At 33.9% G+C, this 23,066-nt stretch overlaps 2 protein-coding genes across 2 annotated transcripts; both read left to right on the forward strand.

The window, feature by feature from the left end:
* Positions 1-576: 576 nt before the first annotated feature.
* On the forward strand, positions 577-11,555 carry LOC110910286 ((-)-kolavenyl diphosphate synthase TPS28, chloroplastic). The gene is made up of 15 exons (XM_022154979.2): positions 577-837; positions 2,029-2,091; positions 3,027-3,118; positions 3,502-3,808; positions 4,105-4,288; positions 4,567-4,781; positions 4,892-5,012; positions 5,440-5,552; positions 5,627-5,853; positions 5,989-6,104; positions 7,769-7,867; positions 8,589-8,837; positions 8,973-9,087; positions 10,454-10,645; positions 11,151-11,555. The coding sequence occupies exons 1-15, from the start codon at positions 744-746 to the stop codon at positions 11,376-11,378; spliced, it is 2,415 nt and encodes an 804-aa protein (XP_022010671.1). The 5' UTR covers positions 577-743; the 3' UTR covers positions 11,379-11,555.
* A 3,127-nt stretch (positions 11,556-14,682) lies between these two features.
* On the forward strand, positions 14,683-22,762 carry LOC110910287 (F-box protein At4g02760). Its single transcript, XM_022154980.2, has 13 exons — positions 14,683-15,119; positions 15,508-15,683; positions 16,466-16,663; positions 16,748-16,858; positions 16,965-17,050; positions 17,805-17,926; positions 18,166-18,230; positions 18,438-18,510; positions 18,615-18,677; positions 19,613-19,677; positions 19,760-19,831; positions 20,546-20,780; positions 22,180-22,762. The coding sequence occupies exons 1-12, from the start codon at positions 14,802-14,804 to the stop codon at positions 20,748-20,750; spliced, it is 1,554 nt and encodes a 517-aa protein (XP_022010672.1). The 5' UTR covers positions 14,683-14,801; the 3' UTR covers positions 20,751-20,780; positions 22,180-22,762.
* Positions 22,763-23,066: the final 304 nt, after the last annotated feature.

The following is a 23,066-nucleotide window of genomic DNA, read 5'->3' on the forward strand; positions in this document are numbered from 1 at the left end:
ACGGGTGGTGTAAATTAGCAAATACTTTTTTTTTTGTAAAAATTGATTTTTTTTTTAGGATTTTTGGTAAGATTCTTTTTTTTTTTTTAATAAGAACTAAGTTTGTGCCACATAAGGTGTCATGTTAGGAAAAAACTAACCCAGTTAGAAAAAGATCAATGAGGGCCAAATTCTTACAAGTTGGTATTGTTAGAGGAAATTTTTGAAGTTTTGATTAATGGCGGTCAATGTGTGAAAGTTAGGATTATTAAAATCCAATAATCCAAAAATATAATAGGGGTGAACCTTGTACCACAAATATACAGATAAGCAATAACATTATCTCTGTCATCCACTTACAACCATTATAATATAAGATTAAAGGGTGTGGGGGCATGGGTTGGGTCATCAATAGCCACGTAGGACCATTAATGGATTGCTACATCACCCCCCTTGTTTCATCTACCATGGTTGGCATTAAACCATGACAAGCATGTGCCTTCTTTCCTTTTTCAATATTTCCTTTTCTTTTTTCCTGTAATTTACTCGCCACCTATATATAGGTGTGTGTCTACATATATGATACCCATTCACTCACTCATTCTATACCTCGTGGGCTATAAATATAGGATGTATATTAAAGCTTGCAAGGTAGCTTTCACTACTGTGAAACCTTATAAACTGCTTCTGCAGATGACACAACTACACTAGTGCAAAAATAATATAATAATCCTGTGAGAAACAAATCCCTTTAATTCATCTCCATGAAGACCGGCATCTTCTCTCGGACCACCACCATCCACCACCACCACCGCTTCTCTCCGGCTGCCACTTCTCATTGTCTTCTTCCTTCCACCAGTATCCCTCTCTCTCTCTCTCTCTCTCTCTTCATCAGTGTTTGTGCATGAATACAAAAAATAACGATAGTTTCTATTGATTTCATAAATAATATTTTATAAAATCTGATTTAAAGTCAAAATCACTATACACGTATGTGGAATTCAAAAGGGGGTTACGGCGTAACTTATTACCCGTTTACCTGCCGTTTATTTGTAATCTGTTGTTTTCTCATTTTATAAAGTTTAATCGATGGTTCTGGACCATTTTATAAAGAATATTTTTATAAATCTGATTTGAAGTCAAAATCACTATACACGTATGTGTTGGATTTCGTTGTTAATATAAAGCAGATAAAAAAAAAAGGATGGTCATCATTGAACTTTATTCCTTTCTGCTTTCATTTTAAGCACCTCATATACATCAGCAACACCTCATTATAGATTTATAGCATAAGTTAATTTTCCTTTTTAATATTAAAAATAACCGTTTTTATCAAAGAAAAATCACATGTACGTACAAAACTAGTGATTTTTTTCCTACTTCTTTTATCTGTAAGCGATTTTTTTGGCTATATGTATTTGTTTCATTTTCACTTACCCACTTTATTTATTTTTTCTTACATTTCCCTTTATCCACTTTATTTGTTCTTAAACTTGAGTTTATACATTTTCATACATATATTAAAAATTTATTCTTTTCTACTTTAATTTCAAGCAACTTATATTTTATAAGTAACACAACAACACTTTCTTTTTCTATACTAAAAATAACCTTATCATATTGAAACCACTGTTTTTTTTTTCTTTTTGAAGAAAATTTGACAGAAAATCTTATATTTTAGATATATTTATATACGGGTGTATCGTCAAAAATGACTTGAAGTATTAAACAAATTAATCTTTTACTAGTTTCTTTTGTTAGATTTATAAACGAATGTATTTCTGACGTCTATTTTTTCATGGATTTCTTTTGTTTTCGCTTCCCATTTTATTTAATTTTTAAACGAGTAATGTTTATATATTTTAAGACGTATATGTGAACTCAAAATTCTACTCCCATATTCAATGATCATTGGGGTATAGTTAATTAGGCTCAAATACTCAACCAAGTATGATACAATAATACAATGATTATATGCTTTGTATAACTTATTTTTATTGTGAATAAAATATGTTTAGTTAGTCTTTAAATATTGCTATTGCTTTACAGGAAATGTAAATCTTAGACATACTGGTTTCGAGTGCAAAGCCGTATCGAAGTCTCCTATACAAGGTATTAAGCATCCGAAATGTAGCCTTTTAGATATAAATTAAAGCCCAATGTTTATGTAAATCATATTGTGGGTTTATTAGCGAAACTAAAACTTTTCAATGGTTTTAATTAACTTTTTTCTTTCACATGCACTTCAACTATTCACCAACAATAATATAAAGGTTAAACTAGGAGAAAAAACTAAAATTTTAGTTGCTACTATTAATAAAATATATTGTTGTTGTTGAAGAGATAATCCATTATAAAGGTATATTTTCTTGCTCTTGTTCAATTCTACTTTACAACAATAATATCATATTTTCTTGTCCAGATATTGAATCTGGAACCTTTCGTTAAGAGGCATATACCTCTCTACCAAGTGAGCTAACCCTACATTAGCAAAGAAAAAAAAACACATTTACAACTCGTTGGGCTCACTATTACACTATATGACTACATCAACAAATTAGGTTGTTAACCTGATCATGTTTGCGGGTTGCTAGATCAAGCGTGACATTAACTTGATCATGATACATAGGCATATTTAGAGATCGACAAGAGAATGTAACCTATTATTATTATTATTATTATTATTATTATTATTATTATTATTATTATTATTATTATTATTAGCATTTTAATACTCTATAAACCCGAAGTATAAATATGTATAAAACAATTATGTAACAATTTAAGTTACAACAAAGATATTTTGATTAAAAAAAATAAAGAAAATGAGTTGACGCTTAAGCTAAACGAGCTTACAATGCACATTATGACTTTTTTTTTAATGATGGAAGATTTTACGATTCTAGAATAGAGCCAGCATAGCAAATCCACACTATGTTGGTTTTCTTTCTTGTTCTCGTACACAATCTTAAAGAAAACACATAAATTATGAACAATGAAAACTTTGTAAATTGTAACTACGTTAATGTGTATCCCTATGTGTGTAGGTGGAGAATACTATGATTTACTTCAAAAGAATCATTTGCCACTAATCAACTTGCACGATGACAACTTGACGAATAACGAGGACACGCACAAGGTATTTTTAATTTTATTTTATTAAATTAAAAAAAAATTAATCTATAGACAAAGTAACAATTTTAAAATGAATATTTTTTTGAATCACATAATACACCATACATATGTATAGAATGCTTAATAGTGATAAATAAGACATGTATGTTTGCTCACCCTACATTTGTCAAACACTATATACTTATAATATTCTTCTAGTTTTTTTTTCTAATCAAAATTGGTTCTGTGACCTTTAGCCATAAATATCCCTTAAAAAGTTTGCTATTTACTTTAATAGCTTTTTAAAAGTATAGTATCTAAATAACATAGAAATTTTGTTCTTTCTCGTTATTACTTTTATATTTACATTTTTTTTATCTTCTAACATATATACTCACTTTGTTAAAGATTGTGTATCCAAGCGATGAAATTACACAATTTGTAGACATAATAAAAACAATGTTGGGTTCTATGGACGACGGAGAGATAAGTGTATCTGCTTATGATACGGCTTGGGTTGCACTCGTACAAGATGTCAATGGAAGTGATGGTCCTCAGTTTCCATCAAGTTTGGAATGGATTGTGAACAATCAACTATCCGATGGTTCTTGGGGCGACCCTTTAATATTCTCGGCTCACGATAGGCTCCTGAATACATTGGCTTGCGTTATTGCACTAACTTTTTGGAACGTTCAACATAGTAAATGCCAACAAGGTAAATCTTGTTCATTAGTCCATTGTGCCCAAAATCCTTGTTCATTCACATTCTAGCTTGTGTCGCTATGTTTTTCTACAAAAGTGGTTTGTGTATATATGGAGGACGTTCAATACAGAACCATATTTAAGTAGATATGCGTGAAAACCGCATAAATATTTGTAGTGTGTACATATATACAAGGACGTTCAATACATAATAACCATATTTAAGTAGAAATGTGTGAAAACCACATAAACATTTGTCACTATTGTTTTATTTTTGTGACTAATATTTTTGGTGACATACTTGATCAGGATTGAAATTTCTGAAAGAAAACATAAGCAAACTTGAAGACGAGGATAGGGAACATATGCCGATTGGTTTTGAAGTGGCGTTCCCTTCACTCATAAACATGGCTCGTAAGCTAAAACTCGAAGTCCCTGAGGATACTCGCGCAATGAAAAAGATCTATGCAAGTCGAAACCTAAAGCTCTCAAAGCAAGTATTTTAAAGCCATTATTTTTTAAAGAAAAAAAAGTATTGATATCAAATTTGACGAAACCAGAGGGTCAAGGGGCTCCGCTAACCTTGATCACCAAATTTTGTCTTGTTTAAATCTTAAGTGTTTATTAAGAAAAACATTAGTTTAAACTCTCAGCTTTATGATGAGCCCCGACCAAGAAATTTTGGTTCCGTCATTGAGCAAATTAGGTTGCTTTAGTAGGAAAAACCGATATACAAACATAAGTGTGAGGTTTTGTTTTTATGTTGAAAAGGATACCGAAGGAAGTACTACACAAAGTGCCTACAACTTTACTTCATAGTTTGGAAGGAATGCCTGATTTGGAGTGGGAAAAGCTTCTAAAATTGCAGTGCAAAGATGGATCATTTCTCTTTTCTCCATCATCTACTGCATTTGCACTCATGAATACAAAAGATGAAAAGTGTCTTCATTATCTTACAAATATTGTTACCAAATTCAATGGTGGAGGTATGTTTTAATAGTGGTTTATGGAACCATTTAGTTGTTAAAAAGGGAACTTGTTTATAATTAATTAATTATGGAAGCTTAACAAGTTTTTGTGTTATGATATGTTGTAGTCCCGAATGTCTACCCGGTGGATCTTTTCGAACATATATGGGTCGTTGATTACCTTCAACGACTTGGGATTGCTCGTTATTTCAAGCCGGAGATCAAGAATTGTGTTGAGTATATCCACAGGTATATATGCAAATTACTACCACAAATGTACACACTATTTGCTGATTTTGTACACGTGACCTCTATATGTTTATCTATAGAGAAACTCTTATAATAAGGATTAATCTTCTTTTAATTGTAAAATTTATCATCATAACCCCCCCTAGGTCTCACTGAATAGCATGTATAGTGAAATATTGTGTACACCTTAATTCCTTAAACGTAGCGAACACAATTAGTACACCTCTAGAATTGATGCATATATCATATGCCCTTAATAACAATATGCCACATATAAGTTGTATATAACATGTTATATCATAGTAGCTAAAGCATTGTTTGGTGTGCACAAATCACCTCCTAAATCTAAGGGTATCATTTACGTAAGTGAATCATATAAATGGTAATAAGATCGTTTGATGGTGAATCCGAGTGAACTCAATTTTAGGTATTGGACGAATGATGGGATTTGTTGGGCGAAAAACTCAAATGTACAAGATATTGATGATACCGCGATGGGCTTTAGGGTTTTGAGAATGCACGGTTATGAAGTCACTCCAGGTTGGTTTTAGGCTTTGTCACGCCGCTATCAATCTTTAGCAACAAAACTGGGACTAATGGCGTTTTTGCGACAGATGTGTTTCGACAGTTTGAGAAAGATGGTAAATTTGTTTGCTTTGCTGGGCAGTCAACACAAGCCACCACCGGGATGTTCAATATGTATAGGGCTTCACAATTTTGCTTTCCTGGAGAGAAAATTCTCGACGATGCAAAGAAGTTTTCATATAACTACTTGAAGGAGAACCAATCGAAAAATAAGCTTCTCGATAAATGGATCATTTCCAAGGACTTGCCTGGAGAGGTATATCATATATGCAAAAATTACTTCGATAACAATTATCGACAAAATCTCTAGAACTATTTGCTAAAAGGCTCTATCGTGACATCTTTTATACAAACTTACTTATAGAAACTTATTTGAATTATAAATCAACAGGTTGGATATGCACTAAATGTACCATGGTATGCGAGCTTACCTCGACTCGAGACAAGATACTACTTGGAACAATATGGAGGCGAGGACGATGTTTGGATCGGGAAAACCTTATACAGGTATGACAAGTTTAAAAGATGAAAGTTGCAACAACATTTTGAAAATGTTACTAAATTTGATAACAAAGTCATTTATTATAGGAAAATTATATATGTCACACAACTTGAGTACTACAACTAAGAGTAAAATAGATCTTGAGGGTAAAAAATGAAATTCTATTTCTTTAGGTTTTGCTTTCACCCAAATTATGTACTTATTATCTCCTAGTTAAATTCAATCAAAATAGTAAAAATATTATTATCATGTGGGATACTAGATATTAATAGTTTAACTATACCCTATTGTCCGATAATAATCCAAAATGATTATGTGACCAATAATACTTCTGATTTTCACTTCCATTGCGCCCCCGGGAGGGGGGGGGGGTCCTACTCTAAGTAAATGTATCTTTCTAACTTTCAATTATGTCCTTTCAAAACAACTTACACATATAGAAAAATCAGTTTCAATTGTTCATTGGAGGCAAACGGAATTACTTTTTCGTTATAGTTGGATTGCCCTTGTCATCGAAAGTAAAAACTTATGAGTACATTGGTCACGTTATCAGTATGGATTAATATATGTTGTAGTTTGGATTATTAAAATCCATTTTGCTTGGATAAAACTTTATGCATTGCAACATCATATAATATCATGTCAACTTCTAAATATTAGTATAATAGTATTACTATTTTCTAACGATAAAATACAATTGTTATAAACTTAGATACGTTATCCGTATATAAAAGAAGATAAGTTGAATAGTAATCATAGGCTAATGTGAGCTTTGGAGATTTGCTAATATGCACTTGCTTTTCTTATTTCTGTTTTCCTGTCTTTTTTATTCTTTTTTGGCTTTTTTTAGTTTAGTTTTTTAAAACAAATGCAACGATACCCTTTTGGACATATTTTTTTTACTTTTTTATACCGAGTGCACTGAAACCAGGCGAGTTCCTATCGTTTTCTTCTTCGTTTACCTTTCTTATTTACCTTATATTGTTTTACATTTTCTTATTATTTTAATATTCAGAGTCAAGATACAACGCAAATAAAATAACACATCTAGATATAAATTTACAAATTTATTCATCGGTTGTCATGGCGAAGCTTGAGATCTCCGGACCCGAGGGGCGGAAGTTACCGGACCTAAAAATATCTATAAAACCGAGGGGTCGAAAACGCATATACCAAAAATTTCTATACAAAAACTACATACTCTCCACTATTGAGCGAAAAGTTTGGGGGGTCGGCCGTACCCTCCCGCCCCTTAAAAGCTTCGCCCATGGTCATGGTGTGCATCACGTACTGAATTTCAACCGCGCGGGTGACTGTGACCCTACTTATAAATAAATGTTAGATTGCAAGTCGGTTGGTCTGTTGCATGGACACTTTTGTCATTGTTAAGTTATCAGGATTGTCGTTCCACCTTGTTGGGGTGCTATAATAGCTTATGAGTAAAAACAACTGTATGCCTTGAACTTATTCACCTGCAACATGTTCTTGGATTTTTCCTTAAAGCTCTCTGCACAATTTTGGCTGTCAGTTGCATACTTGCATGCATTCTAATTGGTATGCATGGAATGATCTTATCTAGTGCTAATTAACAGATTTGTTTTTATTTATTATTATATTTATTGTTTGTAAATAATTAAAGTAATTAATTAATGAAATTATGAAAATGTAGGATGGGAAAAGTGAGCAATAATACGTACCTTGAAATGGCTAAATTGGACTACAATAACTGCCAAGCCATGCATCAGCTCGAATGGAACAATATTCAACAGTAAGATACTAAGTCTGCTATTTTTGTCATGTTGTTTTATAAATATAAATCACTTTATTGGTTTAATAAAAAGTCGAATCTAGAGCTCTTTAAAAAGCGTATTCCTCGAGGCTCGCTCGAAATTAGTTTGTTTGAAAATGAGCCGAGCCTGAGTAAAGGTAAGCTCACTTGTTTGTTTGTTTAAATTATTGCTCAAATTTTAATCTCTCTCTCTCTATATATATGCATACACTGAAAGTGTAAAATACAATATTCCTTAACGTACGATAGAAAATTATAATGTGCGTAATTATTTTTATAACATGCGTGATTAGGGTTTACCCCATGCGTGATTTCTGATTTTCTACATGCGTGATTATGTGTTTTTGTTCATGCGTGACTAGGGTTTGATTTTTATAACATGCGTGATTTAATATCGTACGTATCGCACGTTCAGGAATACTAAATTTTACATCAGACCCAAATTATGCATTGAACATAGATTATAAATTCTGCATTATATGTATTATTATGTGTAAAAAATAAATAATTTAAAAAATAAAAAATAAAGGAGTTGTCTTCAGCTTTTTGCGAGCTAAGCTCAAGCTCAACATTTAAGCTCTTTAAGATAAACAATTGAACCGAGCTGGCTCATCTAACCTCAAGCCTGAGCTCAAGCTATCTCAGCTCGGTTCGTTTATAACCCTAGTAGAATTCGGTAAAATTTTTATTTTATGTGTAGATGGTTTGTGGAATTTGGTATCAAACAGTTCGGGACAAGCGATCTCACAAGCCTTTTGGTCGCATATTACCTGGCCGCAGCCAACATATTTGAACTAGAAAGGTCCAAGGAGCGAGTATCATGGGCGAAAACCGCCATATTGATCGACGCCATCTCAAAGTTTTTTGATTCACCACAACTCTCAAAAGATGATAGACAAGCTTTTGTTGACGATTTTCGAAAGAAATCTACTTCCAAAAGACATTCCATGTACGATTTTTTTATATGTTATCTTAAATTTAGAATTACAGCCTAAAGATAAGTTTGTTTAACTTTTAGTGACTTGAGTCTTTCTATAGTCCCTATTGTGTGTTAACATTGTTCTTGATTTGTTTGGTTGCAAAGAAATGGAGAACCGTGGCACAAGGTGATGGTTGCACTGCGAGGAACCCTACACGAGCTTGCATTGGATACACTCATGGTTCATGGTCAAGACATCCACCAATACCTCCATCATGCGGTAAGCTCGATATATATTACCCTTAAGGATTTTTATTAAATATTTTTAGGTGGCTTTTTTTAAAAAAAAATATCGTATTTGTAAATGATTTGTAAAGAGTGTAAAACTAGGCAAGTCATAGGGGTGGGAAGCGACGGTCGCTGGGGAGTGGGAAGCGAGTTTCACTAGGTTAAACGTGATTTTTTTTCGATATTTTATCAAACATACATTTTTTTAAAGTTTACAAAAAAAAAATAATAATAATTAAAATACAGTGTTGCTTAGTATTTTTTTTTCTCTGCGTTATGATGTAAATTTGATCCAAAATCAAGTTGTATGTGAAATAAAATATTTGTTTCTTTCTTGTGACAAAGTATGTGAAATAAAATATTTGTTTATTTTTTGTGACAAAAAAATATTTTATTTTAAATACAACTCAATTTTTAATAAACTTTACCTTCGACGTGGAAAAAAATTAAACAAAACTATATATTTAAAATTTAGAAAAGAAAACAAATATTACAATTACAAGCTATATAGAAAAATCAAGTTTTATATTTTAATGAAATATATTGAAAATAAATAACTTTCATAAATGTGAAACTCGCTTCCCCTTAGGGATGAGCATGATATCAGACAGGTACTGAACCAACACTGGTATTGAAAAACGGACAAAACAGGTACCGATACTGGTATTGAATATACTGGTTCCCGGTACTGGTATTTATCGGTAAATAGACCAAAATACCAGTACCGATACTGAAAAATAGAAAAAATAGGTGCTGGTACCGATATCGTATATAACCGAACGGTTTAGTAGTGATACCTGATACCAAATGCTAATCCTACTTCCCCTGTTAACTTTGCTTAAAGTCACCTCCTACCCCTCCACAGTTTTAAGGTTAGTTTAGTTTCTCTAAGGCTGCACGGTATGGCAGCGTCCCCCACCTCCGTCTCGGTCCGGCGCCGGCGTCGACCCATCCCCCCCCCCCCCCGCGTCCCCGTCTTCAACGTCAAGATATGGACGTCCAGGACGATCCACATGGTGGGCCCAACTTTGTTTGTTTGTTTGTGAATGAGATTTGTACATTAGGCTTCAATACTTGTACATAGGGCATAGAAATTAAAAAAAAATAAAAAAAAAGTGGTGGGGGAGGATCATCCTCCCATACCATCTAGTGACCATCCTTAGAAGGACTATTACATGGCGCGTACGTAGCAGATCATCCTCCCTTGGAGGATCATCACCATACCCTCTAGCCTAATCATTTATAAATACAAATGATTTTTTTCTAAACCACCTATAAAATATATATATAAAAAACCTTATGTGATTTGTGACAGCTTGTGTTGTCTACAATGACACTTGTATTTTTTTTGTGATTAGTGGGAAATGTGGTTGCTGAGATTGCAAGATGGAGAAGACGTGGCACTACAAGCTGAACTGATAATACAAACAATAAACATAACAGCTGGCAGATTGGTATCAGTTGAACTTTTGGCTCATCCTCAATATCAACGGCTTTCAACCGTCACTAACTACCTTTGTATAGAACTATTTAAGTTCCACAAGTCCAAGGTATAATGATAGTGTTAAAATATAACTAAAATAAATCCTAACTAATATATTATATGTATAATAATACACAAGTTCGTCTTCGAAAATCACAAAAAAAAAAAGTCATCATGTACAAGATAAAAAAAATTGGGCCCTATTTATTAATTCTTTATGTTTGTTTATTGATTTGGGTCAAGTCATTAATCCATTACACAATAAAACAGTTGGGCTTCAAAATAGTTGAGCTTTAACGTTTTTGGTTTATAATCCAGGACCATTAAGTTTTTTCTTTAAAAACATACAGATATTTTTTTAAATATATATACAGATAAATAAATTTATAAATATTTTTTCCGGACCCTATTTCAATTTGGGCCCTGAGTGGTAGCCCACCCGGCACTTGCTCTAGGCCGACACTGATAATACATAAGTTCATATATTAAGGCCGGATTGAGTTTTATTAATATTGTTTCGTTTTTTTTTTTTTTTTCACTTTAACTAAGAAAACATGTTTTTATTTCGTTAGGAGAATGGCACCACACATTGTGACAATGGGACTACGAGCACGGCAATAGACTCCAAAATGCAAGAACTAGTGCAACTTGTGCTGAGCGACTCGCCCCATGATGACCTTGATCAAGATGTGAAACACACGTTTCTAACTGTAGCAAAAACCTTCTACTACAAGGCTTACTTTGATCCTAAGACGATAAATGTTCATATCTCCAAAGCAATGTTCGAGGTTGTAACATGAAAATAGTAGTGGTAAGTGCCATATTTCTTGCTTTTATGTAAAAGAGATATGGTTGAATAAGTGTAATAGCTAAGGTCTTTACGGTTGGGTCTAGTTTACTAAGCATAATCAATAGTTTCAGTTATTGTAATAAAATTTCGTTCAGTTCGGTTAATTTTGGTGTTTGGTTATTGATTTGATCCTCAATTGTGTGTGTCTTTTTTTTTTATTTTTTTTTGTTGTTGTAGCAAAAGTAAATAAGTAATACATATGTGGAGTAATCATTTTGAGTTTTTAAAGAAATTCCTATTAGCTTACATCCCTTGAGTTTAGTTGGTTATTTATTTTGATTTACGCTACAATTTCAAAACTTTAATAAAGTTATTATTTTGAGTTTTTAAAGAAATTTCTATTACGTGATTTTCTTAAGAGTTTCATTTTTTATGTTAACGCTCCATGCGAGTTATTTTTATCTATGTTTCGACGTGAATTTTCATAACATTGTTTTTAGACCGAGCAATTGTTAATAAGGTTTTTAAAACTCTTCATTTTTTCTAAATCACCCGACGCTCATCTCTAAATACACCATTGAGGCGTGATTTTTATCTACGTTTAAATTGATCTACTGTAATGGGCCGTCGTGTTTATCTTTATATACGTCTTGGTGTAAATTTTGTTCGAATAACTTGGCTTTCGTATACAATGTAACTTTTTGTGTGATTTTCGAATATACCGTCACCATGTGGTTTTTTATCATCACGTTGACGATTTGCTTAGTTTTATCTTTGATCAGTTTTGTTTAAACATTATGGAAAACATGAATTACATACCTGTTACAGCAGACATGCCAGCAGAGATGCAGCCATTGAGTTCGACATACTTGTCAGGATGATCTGGTTCCTCCTTAGGGTGTAAAGTTATGATGGTGATGAACCGAAACAAGGGAGGTTTCGGTTATGGAGAGAGAGCCGAGAATGATGTTATGAGGGTTGTGAATTGTCTAATTGTGTAACCCTTAAACTCTCTAATAATCTCCTTATATATACACCTAAGAGGAAACCTAATTAGTTGATAAGGGTAATATGGTTCATCAACAATTACCAACTAATTATTAATAGATTATTAATATATTTTGATCTATATAATATAAATAATTATATTATAATGGCTACAAGATTAAATATTATAATAATAATAATAATAATAATAATAATATATTTAATCTCACATTATCTACTTTTCGAACCTGTGATAACCCACTAATTTAATAACAAATATAATTAATCGATCTACAACTCCAGAATGATGTAAGCATTATACAACTCCACAAAACAAATAATAGTAGGTGTATACTTTTCATTAGCTGGACATGATTATAAAAAGGATAGCGAAATACTCGTGTACCTTGATCTATGATAATCCAAAGTTTAACCTTTCAAATAACACGAATCTATGCAAAAGTGAACATAGTCGTGTGACATATTATTCCAAAACTTCATTTTTGCTAACCGAGAGTAGAGTTGCACAAACCATTTTTTTTTCAAACTGGTTTGGGTTTGTAACTTGTTTCGGTTTGGTTGGTCAGTATCGGTTTTTGTTTGGAATCGTTTATTTTATTTTTTGGGGGTGGGGGTCGGGATCAATTCAGTTCGGGTTTGAGCGGTCCAAAAGGCTTCAAAGTATAGGTTCCCTACTTGATTAAAAGTCGTTGGCTTGGGTCAGTTCCAAACCAGTTGCAGGCAAACCGGTTTCACTATCGGTCTTGGTTACATGTTACAAGCCGGTTGCAGTTCTCGAATCGGTATTTTTGCGCACCCCTAGGTGTCAATGGTCCTCGTGTAGATATAAAGTTGTGAAAACGATTCCTAAAAATAAACATGTACAAATGATGGAAATACATCACTTGTTTAGTCCGTGGAAGGATGGTCATTTTTCAAGGTTGTTAGATTCTTCAATTGATCATTTTATCCTTGCACAATGAATGTTCCAAATGAAAAGGTTGAACTTAAACAATTTAAATAGTCTTTAAAAAAAGAAAATAGTTGAGTTAATGAAATCTAATGAAAAACTTCAAGCTTATTCCTCTTATGACTTGTCTTTACTACCATGTACAACTAATATTTCTCTCACAAGAAGTTTTTCTATTTACACTGATAATTTAATAATTTTAGGCTTACACACACAATAGACTTGCATATTTTGTAGTTTCCACAAAAAGACATCAACAATGTGTGGTTTTTGGTTTACAAATCACTCTTTGATCCAAAATGTTTTGTCCAAACTAGTATCTCTAAAATCACACTAATTATTTTCTACCTTTTTATGGATACTTGCTAAATTTGGTCAAAGGATTGATTCCTAACTTTATAATACAAATTTATAATATTAAGGATATGATATGAATGAACCAAACCATTTGTCCATTTGTGAACTTAATAGAGACCACTTCAGTAATGTTTTGTCAAAACTAGTAACTCTGTTCCCGAGTCTCATTTAATAGGATAGGGGAAATAAAAGAGATGAAAATATAAAAAAAACATGTTCTTGAGTTTTTTTAAGGATAAGTGGGGAGGGAAAATGAGGGAAAAGGGAAGAAAATTTTTACATATATTCATCCTCTCAAATTAGAGAGATTAGGAGAGAAAATATTATTAATTACTAAATTGCCCTCATATCTAATAAAAATGTCTTATGTTTAAATGGTATAATGATAAAATTGTTCCTTTCTTTTCTCCTAACTCATGAATACATAAAATGCTTGATTTCTTCTCTTTTCCTTTACTTTTCATTAAACTCGGGAACACGAAAAAAATCACATATATTCCTTCCTTTTCTCTCTTAATTTATTTTCCTTCCCCTCTCCTGTTAAATGAGACTCATGAACACAGTAAAGTTACACTAACGCATGCTAAGACTGTGAAAAAGATTAGGTATATCGTAACACGATTTTCTTACACTATGTTCCAGAGTTTACTAACGGAAGGAAAGGAAAGGAAACAGAAAGAAAGTAAAAATATTTTGTGTTCCAGAGTTTCATTTAAGGAAGGAAAAGAAAGGAAAATAAAACATGTCGTGTTCCCGAGTTTCATTTAAGGAAGGAAAAGAAAGGAAATGACAGGAAAACTAGGCTAAATTCTTTAATTTTTCTTTCCTTCCGATTTGGGAGGAAGCGGTAAGAAAGTCATCTTTTTTTTCCTTTCTCATCCTTTCCTTTCTCACTTTTGCTTTCTTTTCTTATCCCTCGTTAAGTTAACTCGGGAACAGAGCGTTAAAGACGACGGAAACGTGATAGCAAAAATGTCTTTAACACTACTTTAACTCTAAACTCTTAAGCCATCACGAGACGAATACAGTGATCGATCAGTCATCATCATCCTCTCGTGAAAACCAGGGTTTTGCAACTCACTCTTCACCACCACTAGTACCACAACCCTTCCTCACTCAATGGCCAAACGCACCTGCTGCTCCGATCCGTCAACCGCCGTATCTCCGCCACCTATCTCGCCGGAATCTCAGACCGATCGTTTCAACAACGACTTTTTACTCGAATCCTTCTTACACGCCTCCGATTTCGACTCAATCAACACCTCTTTCGACACGCTGATTGAATCTAGGTCTTCTGATTCCGATAAACACGATTTGATTCAACGCGCTCTTCACATCGGTTCGATTCTTCTGGAAGCCGGAAAACGGTCCGATCGGAAACGTTCTCTGTTTCATAACGCTGTTGTTTGGCCTCTTCCTCCTGACCTAACGATTAAGGTATTTTGAAGTTTGTATGTGTTGAGATTTGATTGATTGAGTGTTTTGGTTTTGGATTTGATCGGTAGTGATGTAGTGTGAATGCTGATTTGTAGGTTTTTTGAATTCTGTATCATGTGATTTGGTTGATTGTTGTGTTTTTATTGAATTCGATAGGTTAATAGAGTAGTATAAATGTTGATTTGTAGATTTTTTTTTGGAAATTGATAGGCAATAGTGTAGTTTGAATGTTGAATTGTAGGTTTTTTAGGAAATGATCGGTAATACTACAGTATGAATGTTGATTTGTAGACTTTTCGAAGTCTATATCAGTTGTGATTTGATTGATTGATTGTTTTGTTTTTGAATTTGATCAGTGATGATGTGTAGTATGACTGTTGATCTGTAGGTTTTTGCTTTGCTTGATACGCAAAGTGTGTGCTATGCTGCGGCTACGTGTTCATTTTTTCAAAAGTGTGCTGCGGATCCTTCGTGTTTTGCTAGTATTGACTTGATCACGTCAGTTCCTAAGGTCAATAATGGTGTAGTGTCTTCCTTGATTCGACGAGCTGGAAATGCACTTCAGTAAGCTCTCTTATTTGTGTGTTTGTAGGAGCGTATAGTATTTCTAAATTGTTAATATTTGCTTGTTAGAAGGTTACATGATGCCCAAGTCCCCCAAAATCTATAACAAGATCAACATATCACATGTAACAATACCAGTATGGCAGTATCATTCTAAATTAATATAGATAAAAGGAATCGGGATGCTTTAAAATAATACCAGTAAAACTTATATAACTGTGCACTAGAATATGAATAGGGGTGCAAACGAGTCGAGTCCGAGCTCGTCCAGGCTCAAGCTCGAGCCCGGCTCTTTGGTAATATCTCAAGCTCGAGCTGGCTCAGGCTCGGCTCGTATATTATCTATTAATTAATATATTAAATAAAATAATATAAATAATAGACTCGTTTAAGCTCACGAGCTCGATAAGCAAAGCTTGGGCTTGGGCTCGTTCACTAAACAAACTTATTTTTAGGTGCTGGCTCGGCCCGTAAACAAGTTTAAACAAGCTCGGCTCGGCTCGTTTACTATACAACTTTAAAATAAGGGTTAAATGTTGTTAAATATTAATAAAAACTAATATTACACTAACGAGCTTCACATGTCAGGCTCGAGCTCAGACTCGATAAATAAACGAGCTTTATTTTAGGCTCAAGGTTGGGTCGGCTCGGGCGCAATAAGGCTTGGCTCGTTTCGAGCTTTTTCACAAGCTGATCCTGAGCGGCTTGCAAGCCACTCGGCTCGTTTGCACCCTAAGTATGAACATACTTACCCCTATTTACTTGTTCTGTTGCTTGTGAAGGTCTATTAAACTTGGTGTGCTCCCACCCTCGACATCTCCTCTTTTCTGTTCATCTGAGCCGTTGGTTTATAGTATTAGAAACTCAACCGATGCGTCAGGAGTTTCATGGAATGACAAGCGATCTAGGCAAGGAAAAGAGTCATCTATTCTAACAAGGTCCTGCTTAAGTTATTTGAGTGAGAATGGTGGTGCACCTGGGTAGGTTTCCATCTTTTTAAAATGATCTATATTACCCCGTTCATGTGTTCTTTTTGTTTTGACCTTTTCGATTATGACTGGTAGGGCTCGTTTGAGAAGATTGCACTTGTTTAATATTGAAAGGATGGATAATGCTGCACTCTCGGCGTCATTGTCAGCTTGCCCTTCTCTTCTTGATCTAGAAATCGTGGGCCTGTAAGTCAATTGTCTTTGGCGAGTATGATATGTTTGCTTATCTCTTCTATATCCTATAATGCATGCATTGCTATTTCCCATTGTCTAAGATTACATATGTTAATAGGCATGTTGAGTTGAGGCAGACATTGGAATCTGTGAGCAAGCATTGTCCCTTAATAGAGCGTTTGGTCTTTGAATCATCAAAAACAGGTATAATTTTGTTCCATTATATATAGAGGCCATTATATATAGAGGCCGGTTAACGTACAAGACCACCTTATCGTGCAATGTGTATGTGAGCATCTCAACCGCACATCTGATCTAATCTAGGCCTTCAATTGAACGTGGCACAATAGTAATTAACTTTGCATAATTAGGCACATCATTGCATAATTAGGCACAACATTGCATAATTATGCACGTTATAATACATAATTACGTATGTTATTTCATAATTACGCATGTTATTTTCATAATTACGCATGGGTTAGGTTAAATCTTACACGTGTTATTTGCATAATTACGCATGGGTTGGGTTAAGCCTAATTACGCACGTTATTTGCATAATTACGCACGTTATATTGGTGGTCGCGTACCGTCACACGTTAATAGCCTTTTGTATTTAAACTCTCTGTTTTTAGCTTCAGTTTTGGCACTATAAAAGATTGTAGGATAACAAGTGTTAAATTCACGTGCAAGGATATAATAACTAACATCATGATAAGTTACTAATAAAGAATATTAATAGATAAAATACAATTAACTGTGATAATAAAATTAAAATAATAATAGGGATAATAATAACAGTAATATAATAAAGATAATTAATAAGACACAACTAGCGTTTAATATATCATAAATGGTTAAAGGAATATGTTGTGAGAAAGAATTCTTCGAAATCTAGAGGGGAATTGGCGCTTTGGCTTTAAGTTTAATGATGTGTAATTTGTATTATGATACACAGGTAGAGATGATGGTTTGAAACACCCAACCTGCTATGAATTCGTGCACAGTTGCCCTAACATAACAACCTTGGCACTAAAAGGATTCAAGTTGCATGATTACAAGGCCCGTATGCTGGTCAAGGTATGTTTCCGGAACTTTCTTCCCTAATTGGATTTCCTTTTCTATGAATGTTTTTATATCTTAATATCTGACTATACTTGTGCTAAAAGTACATCAAAGTAGATCAAATATCCAGAAGTGAGTATTTCTGCCATATAATTAACATTGTTCGCTCTCTTTTTTTATACAGTAACTTTCTGTTGATAAAGAGCTTGAACTTGTGAATAAGTTCAAGTCTAATGTGTTAATCTATGTTTCAGGGGCTTCGCAAATTGAAAATTGTTGATTTCTCAACGTCTTATTCATTCACGGGTGCCTTTTTGAAGTAAGGGGAAACTTATACTCCAATTACTAAATGATACTTATGAGTTATTTGTCTGTTGGATTAGAGGTGTTAATATGGCTCATTTACCCAACCACACCGAACCGTGCTGATATTACGTGTTTTGACCCGTTACCAACTTTTTGAGTCCTAACCTGCCTGTTTTGCCATCTTTAATTGTATAATATTAATTAAAGGTTTGGATTACAGGAACCTTGGTGCCAGTGGTGGTGGAAAACATCTGGAGGTTATGATATTACGAGACTGCATGCATCTCAAAGAAGTATGACCGACCGACCGACCTACATTCTTTCAGTCTCACCTTTCCTACCAAGTTTAAATTCATTAACATAATTCACTTATATTTAAAACATGTGTTCTTGTCAGATTGAAGTTGAGCACTTTATGGGAGCTGTTCTTGCAGGAGAATTCGAGCGTTTAAGACATCTTGTACGTAAAAGATAAATTGTTGAGTTACTATTCTTCTCTGTATAGGTGGCAATTTCAACCTATTTACTGAAACATTGGTTTTTTAATCTCTTAACATGTCAAACGGGTAAAAACCAATAACGAAAAAGGAAACGGTGCGAAAGCCTTTTAAAGTCTATTTTTAATGCAAAAAATGGCTTAAATCGTTTTGTTCAAAAAGCAAATTATTCTTTAATAGTGTTGGTTTTTGTAATCATATATATCACCTCTGTATATTCTTTAGGGTAAATTGCATTTTACGTCCTTTAAGTTTCAGCTAAATTTCAGGCGATGTCCTTTAACTAACGAAATTACAATGGATGTCCTTTATGTTTTAATTTCTTTACAGAAGATGTCCTTTATTTTTGTGATCTTTTAGGGAGAAAGGACACCGCCTGTAAAGAAATTAGAACATAAAGGACATCCGCTGTAATTTTGTTAGTTAAGGACAGCGCCTGAAATTTTGCTGAAACTTGAAGGACGATTAATGCAATTTACCCTATTCTTTACAAATGTTTATTGCATAAAGTTCATTAGACATCTTGTGCATGTAAATTATGATACTACTGCATATTCTAGGTACTCGTTGCTTTAGAAAATGTCATATTTATGTGAAGGTGTTTTTTTTATATCTCAAACATGCAAAAAAGGTAAAAAACACACACATAACCTAAAAAGATAAACATGTCAAATGGGTCGAGCAGCTCGAATGCACATTAAGTGTGTTTTCAATGCATACTGATACAAATCAAATCATATTATTCAAAATCACATATTGTTAGTTAGAATATATTAATTCTTGGTAAGTTGTAACCATATAATGCGACCTTCGTATATATGGTTAATAAATGACAACTCTGAGTCTTCGTTTTCCAATATATAGTTTGGGTTACAATTTGAGATCTTTATATGAACAGGACATATCGAACCGCGAAGGTCTGGCGTCTGATGGTGATTGGTTTCGTAGATGCTATAGTGCGAGGTATGGTGGTTTATTATATTTATCCACTAGGGTAAACATTGTGTACGAATTTCTTTGATAATTTTTATGCATTATTATGTAGTTTCATTCCCATAAAGCAATTATTGGAAGAAAGGCCTAATTTCTGTCTTGTAGCCGAGTTTCCCAAAGGAAGGTAAGTGTGTCACTTGGTAAATCGTTATTATTATTGGCGCGAGTGAAATGCCATTTTCGTCCCCGAGGTTTGACCAGTTTTGCGACTTTTTTTAAATGTTTGTTTTTCCGCATCTGGGTCCAAAAGGTTTGAAATCTTGCCATTTTTCATCTGGCTCGTTAACTCCATCCATTTTTCTCCGTTAAGTCAGGGTATTTTCGTCTTTTTTGTTAAATTAAAGGACAATTCGGTCTTTCTCAAGGGTATTCAGTTTTTTACATAAAGCGAAAAAGACCGAATTGCCTTTTAAGTTAGCAAAAAAGACAGAAATACCCCTGACTTAACCGAGAAAAATGGATGAAGTTAACAGGCTGGATGAAAATGGCAAAGATTTCAAACCTTTTGGACCCAGATGAGGAACAAACCTTTGGACGAAAGTCGCAAAACTGGCCAAACCTCGGGGGCGAAAATGACATTTTACTCAAAAGTTACATATACTTTGTTTGGTGTATGTATACATGCTCTCTTCTTTTCCTTTTTTAGTTCTATAATAATTTGTTTAAGCTATATAATATCACAAATTTATTTTTTATCAAAGCATTTTATGCATTTGAGTACATTTCTGATGACTTTCAATCCATTTGACCCGTTACCCTTTTAGTTAAATCTCCATTTTGACCCGTTAGAAATACTATGGCTAAACATCATATTATATTTTCTGTGTAAACCTTGCAGTTACATTGATGTTGAACAACCAACCTCCGGTGATTTAAACAGTGATGTGAGTTTAGCTTCTCAGTTCAGCAGCCATGCATCTGATGGCTCGTTTCTCATGAGCGCATCAGATAGCGGTTCTGATAGCGGTAACGAGGATGGTCAAGAAACTAGTTTTCTAACTTATGATGAAAGTTCAGATGAGATTGACTTTCTCTCCGCTTGACATTTTTCACATACGAGTAGTTAATATAAGGTACGTTTTTCACCTCCATCATCATTATTTCAACATCATCTAGGCACTACAACAAATATATCATTTACGCATTTTTTCTGCATGCTTTTGAAAAATGTGAAATTTTGTCAAGTTTTTCAGACTTATAAATGTGTGCAAAATGGTTACATTTATAAGTGAAAATCATGAAGAATTATAGATATTTGTCTTCACTAAAAAGTAGGGGTGTTCACGGTCCGTTCCAACTGGATTTGACTAAAATACTGGGTCGAAACAATGACCTAACGTTTTGGGAACCGACAAATCAAACCTGTCGGGTCGGCCGGACGCAAACGATTTGGCCTTTTGAACGAGTTCTTATTATTTCTTTTCAAAGTCATTAGTTTTCTATTCATGATTTCAATTAATAAAGATGGTTTGCAAATATAGTACGTATAGCATAATTCATAAATGAAAAAAATAATAAGGTTAAACGACCTGTTCCAAGTTCCAAACCGTCAGCCGAATTTGGTATAGATATCAAACCAGTCGAACCGACCGGCTTGCTTGCTTCATTTTGAACAGTTTAGTCAGTTTTAACGGTTTATGAACAACCCTACGAAAAGGGTATTGTTTTCTACACTCGATTTTCTCACACGTCCACTCGCGTGAGAAAATTAGGGGTAACGAACTGAGCTTTCTACTTTTAATTTTTTAAAAGTATAAAAGTTTTATGGTTGTCTGTGCTTATAATTGTTACCATCTTGTAAGTGCAAACAAACTGGTTTAAAAGGTGTGGAAAGAACCAGGTGGAAATGAATCAATGATGTATTTGTTGTAGTTAGGGGGTGACAATTTGGGAAAATAGATATAAAATAACCTAAACAAGAAAATGGGTCAAAATTGGTCTAGAGTGTATTTTTTATGCTTACAACCTTCTAATTAGATTGTTATTGTAATAACACATGTTTTGTAGTCAAAATTAAGGAATTAGATTTTTTATTGGTTTTTTTACGAGTTAAATGCGATTTTAGTCCCTGTGGTTTGGGTCATTTTGCCAGTTTAGCCCAAAGGTTTCCTTTTTCGCCCGTGGGTACAAAAAGGTTTGGGTCATTTTGCCAGTTTAGTCCATTGGGTAACTTCATCCATTTTTTCTGTCAACGAGAAGGGCAATTCGTTCATTTTATATGTAATTTACTAGAAGGGTAATTCGGTCATATAAAATGACTGAAATGCCCTTTTCGTTAACAGGAAAAATGGATGAAGTTAGCCCAGTGGACTAAAATGGCAACGGTGAAACCTTTTTGGACCCACAGGCGAAAAATAAAACGTTTGGACTAAACTGACAAAATGGCCCAAACCACAGGGACTAAAATGGCATTTAACTCTTTCTTTTATGTTATTATGCTTACAAACTTCTAGTGGTTTTTTGCTGATTCAGGGAGTTGAAGCTGGTAATGGTGAATCGAGGGATTCTCTCCAACCGTAGGCATGATTACTTTCTCCTTGTAAATAAGCCGAAACCGTAAAAGGTGAGCCATGGGCACATAAACAGTACACCGCCTTTGGTTCACGAGCTATGTGAAAGCACAGGTTGTTCACCGACCCAATGTTGGGTTTAGGGTGGCAGTTAGGTAGTTCATTGCTCAAGTGGCAATGTATAGAAGTAACCATCGAGCATTGATTGATCCGGAAATCCAAAGCATTCACGTTAACCCAAAGAATTTGTACGTGTAACCTGTTACTGAAAATTCACGGGGCCCACCAATACCCTGCCAACTAGTGGGACCAAGAAAAGCGAAACATACACTAGACCGGTTAGGCCCAGCAAGCATTGATTCAAAGTTTCAAACCTTAGACCTTCTCTAAAGGGGAAGCAAGCGCTTATCATAGTGCTATTGAAGGTTGTTATTAGGTTTTTTGGGTTCTTATTTTATTTAGGTTTGATTTAGCCTTTTGTTTCATTTGCCTCAAATTGGGTCGATTGGGTGGTGAAAAATTCAAATACCTACTAATTTTTTACGGATATCGCGAATCGGTGTAATTTTTGCAATTATGTTTGATATGTTATTCGCGAATCGGTGTAGTTTTTGCAATTATGTTTGATATATTAATAGTCGTATATTTTGCGTTGAAAGTAAAATGTTATTAGATTAACCTGAACCGTATAAATGAGGGTTGTTCACAAGCCGAAATGATCCAAATCGTCATTGGCTCGTACTCGGCTTGGTTTAGAAAAAAATCGTTAGCATGGTTAATACAGCTTGAGCAATCTATAAAAACCAGCAGCAGTGAGCAATCAAATGATATTGAACATTTGAACTAATA

The sequence above is a fragment of the Helianthus annuus genome, chromosome 15 (genome assembly GCF_002127325.2).
Source record: "Helianthus annuus cultivar XRQ/B chromosome 15, HanXRQr2.0-SUNRISE, whole genome shotgun sequence".
NCBI classification, from domain to species: Eukaryota; Viridiplantae; Streptophyta; class Magnoliopsida; order Asterales; family Asteraceae; genus Helianthus; species Helianthus annuus.